The sequence below is a fragment of the Phytophthora parasitica genome (genome assembly GCF_000247585.1).
Source record: "Phytophthora parasitica INRA-310 unplaced genomic scaffold supercont2.13, whole genome shotgun sequence".
Lineage (NCBI taxonomy): Eukaryota > Oomycota > Peronosporomycetes > Peronosporales > Peronosporaceae > Phytophthora > Phytophthora nicotianae.
Genome location: NW_008648999.1, coordinates 1082242 through 1083580, shown reverse-complemented (window position 1 = coordinate 1083580; position 1339 = coordinate 1082242). Strand labels below are relative to the sequence as shown.

General features: G+C 46.7%; 1 protein-coding gene across 1 annotated transcript; it reads right to left on the bottom strand.

Moving 5' to 3' along the window:
- Positions 1 to 170: 170 nt before the first annotated feature.
- PPTG_22232 (hypothetical protein) lies at positions 171 to 1025 on the bottom strand (the record flags this gene model as incomplete). The annotated part of the gene is made up of 2 exons (XM_008902403.1): positions 171 to 361; positions 1004 to 1025. The coding sequence occupies 2 exons, from the start codon at positions 1023 to 1025 to the stop codon at positions 171 to 173; spliced, it is 213 nt and encodes a 70-aa protein (XP_008900651.1).
- Positions 1026 to 1339: the final 314 nt, after the last annotated feature.

The window sequence follows — 1339 nt, the reverse complement described above, 5'->3', positions numbered from 1 at the left end:
TATCACGTTCAGTACCTGGGCTTAAAAAGAAGTACTATGTTACCTTTGTCTAATGAGCGCTTGTGTTTGGCGTTCAGAGCGTCCGTCAGGGTGCGCCACGCTTTCGTCTTGAGACCTTTGTCGGTAGTAGGGAAGCATCCTTTCGTGCTTCACAGTACATATCCAGCAAGTCAAACTCTTCGTGAACTGCCCACGTTGCGCGCTGCTGACTTGCGGTTGTGGGGGTCGTAGATGACCTGCTGGTGTGTGCTGGCTTCTTCGTTGACTTGGTCTGCTTCTTTGACGACTTTGTGGTCTTTCCCATGATGCCGAGTGATGTTGAGTTTGCACTCTGATCCGTCCGAAACGAAAGTGGCACCCACTCCAGATCATGTCAGTATAAAAAGGGAAACTCCTGGTTATAAGAGCAGACAAAAATTGGAACATCGACCGATGCCATTTTCATTCTTTGGAAACCGGGTGTCAACCTGATTTCCGGAATGACCCTGAAAACATCGTTCCGCCTCTGAAGTATCCTTTCGCGATTTTTGTGTTTGCGACGCGGATTTTGGATCAAAACGACGTTTTCCCTCCCAGAACGATGTTTTCCTGTCATCGCGAACACGCCCTTAGACTTGAACCAGTAAAGAAAGGTCAATCTTGGTCAACGGTATTATTTGATAAATCTTTTGCGTTCTTGTGGAATTGGATGAGCCGGGCGGATTCAAAAAAATTTCCATTATGTTGCAGCATATAGAGTGATCTGAAGATTGCCTAATTGTCGAGGAGCAAGGTCATAAAGGAAACCAGACCGGAGCAGAAAAGTTGGTGAAGCGTGTATACGCCAACCCCTACGAGCTGTCACAATGCCCCATTCTCGCTATCACTGTGCTGCTATTTTGCTGTTCTGAACGCGGTAAAGAAGGCAAACAACAGCTTTTACTAACCAGTGTCTCGAAGGATCGCTTTGGTCGTTTGCTACCTCGTGTTATTAAGTCGTTTAGTGAGGAAGCGTTGTGTTTACTGAGTTGTATACTGGAAGCCATTGGCACCCACAGCCTAAAGATAGTAGCACGTACCGACTAGGACAAGTTAGTGGCCCGATCCCCGTCTCGGTGTACCTGCGTATGGGCCAAAGGCTGGGAAAGCTGCATGACAAATACATCTATTTTGGAGAGGGGGCTGACCAACTGTGCGGAAGAATGATTGCTGAATTGTCATTTGATTCTGAGCGCTTTGAAGTATTGGCGCCACATTTTCCACCTGCTTTGATAGCTAAAATGACGATCGATTTCCGAAATGAAATTAAAAGGGGCTACAGCAACTATCCGCGTGGAGTACAATCCGCTTTTCCTTTTTT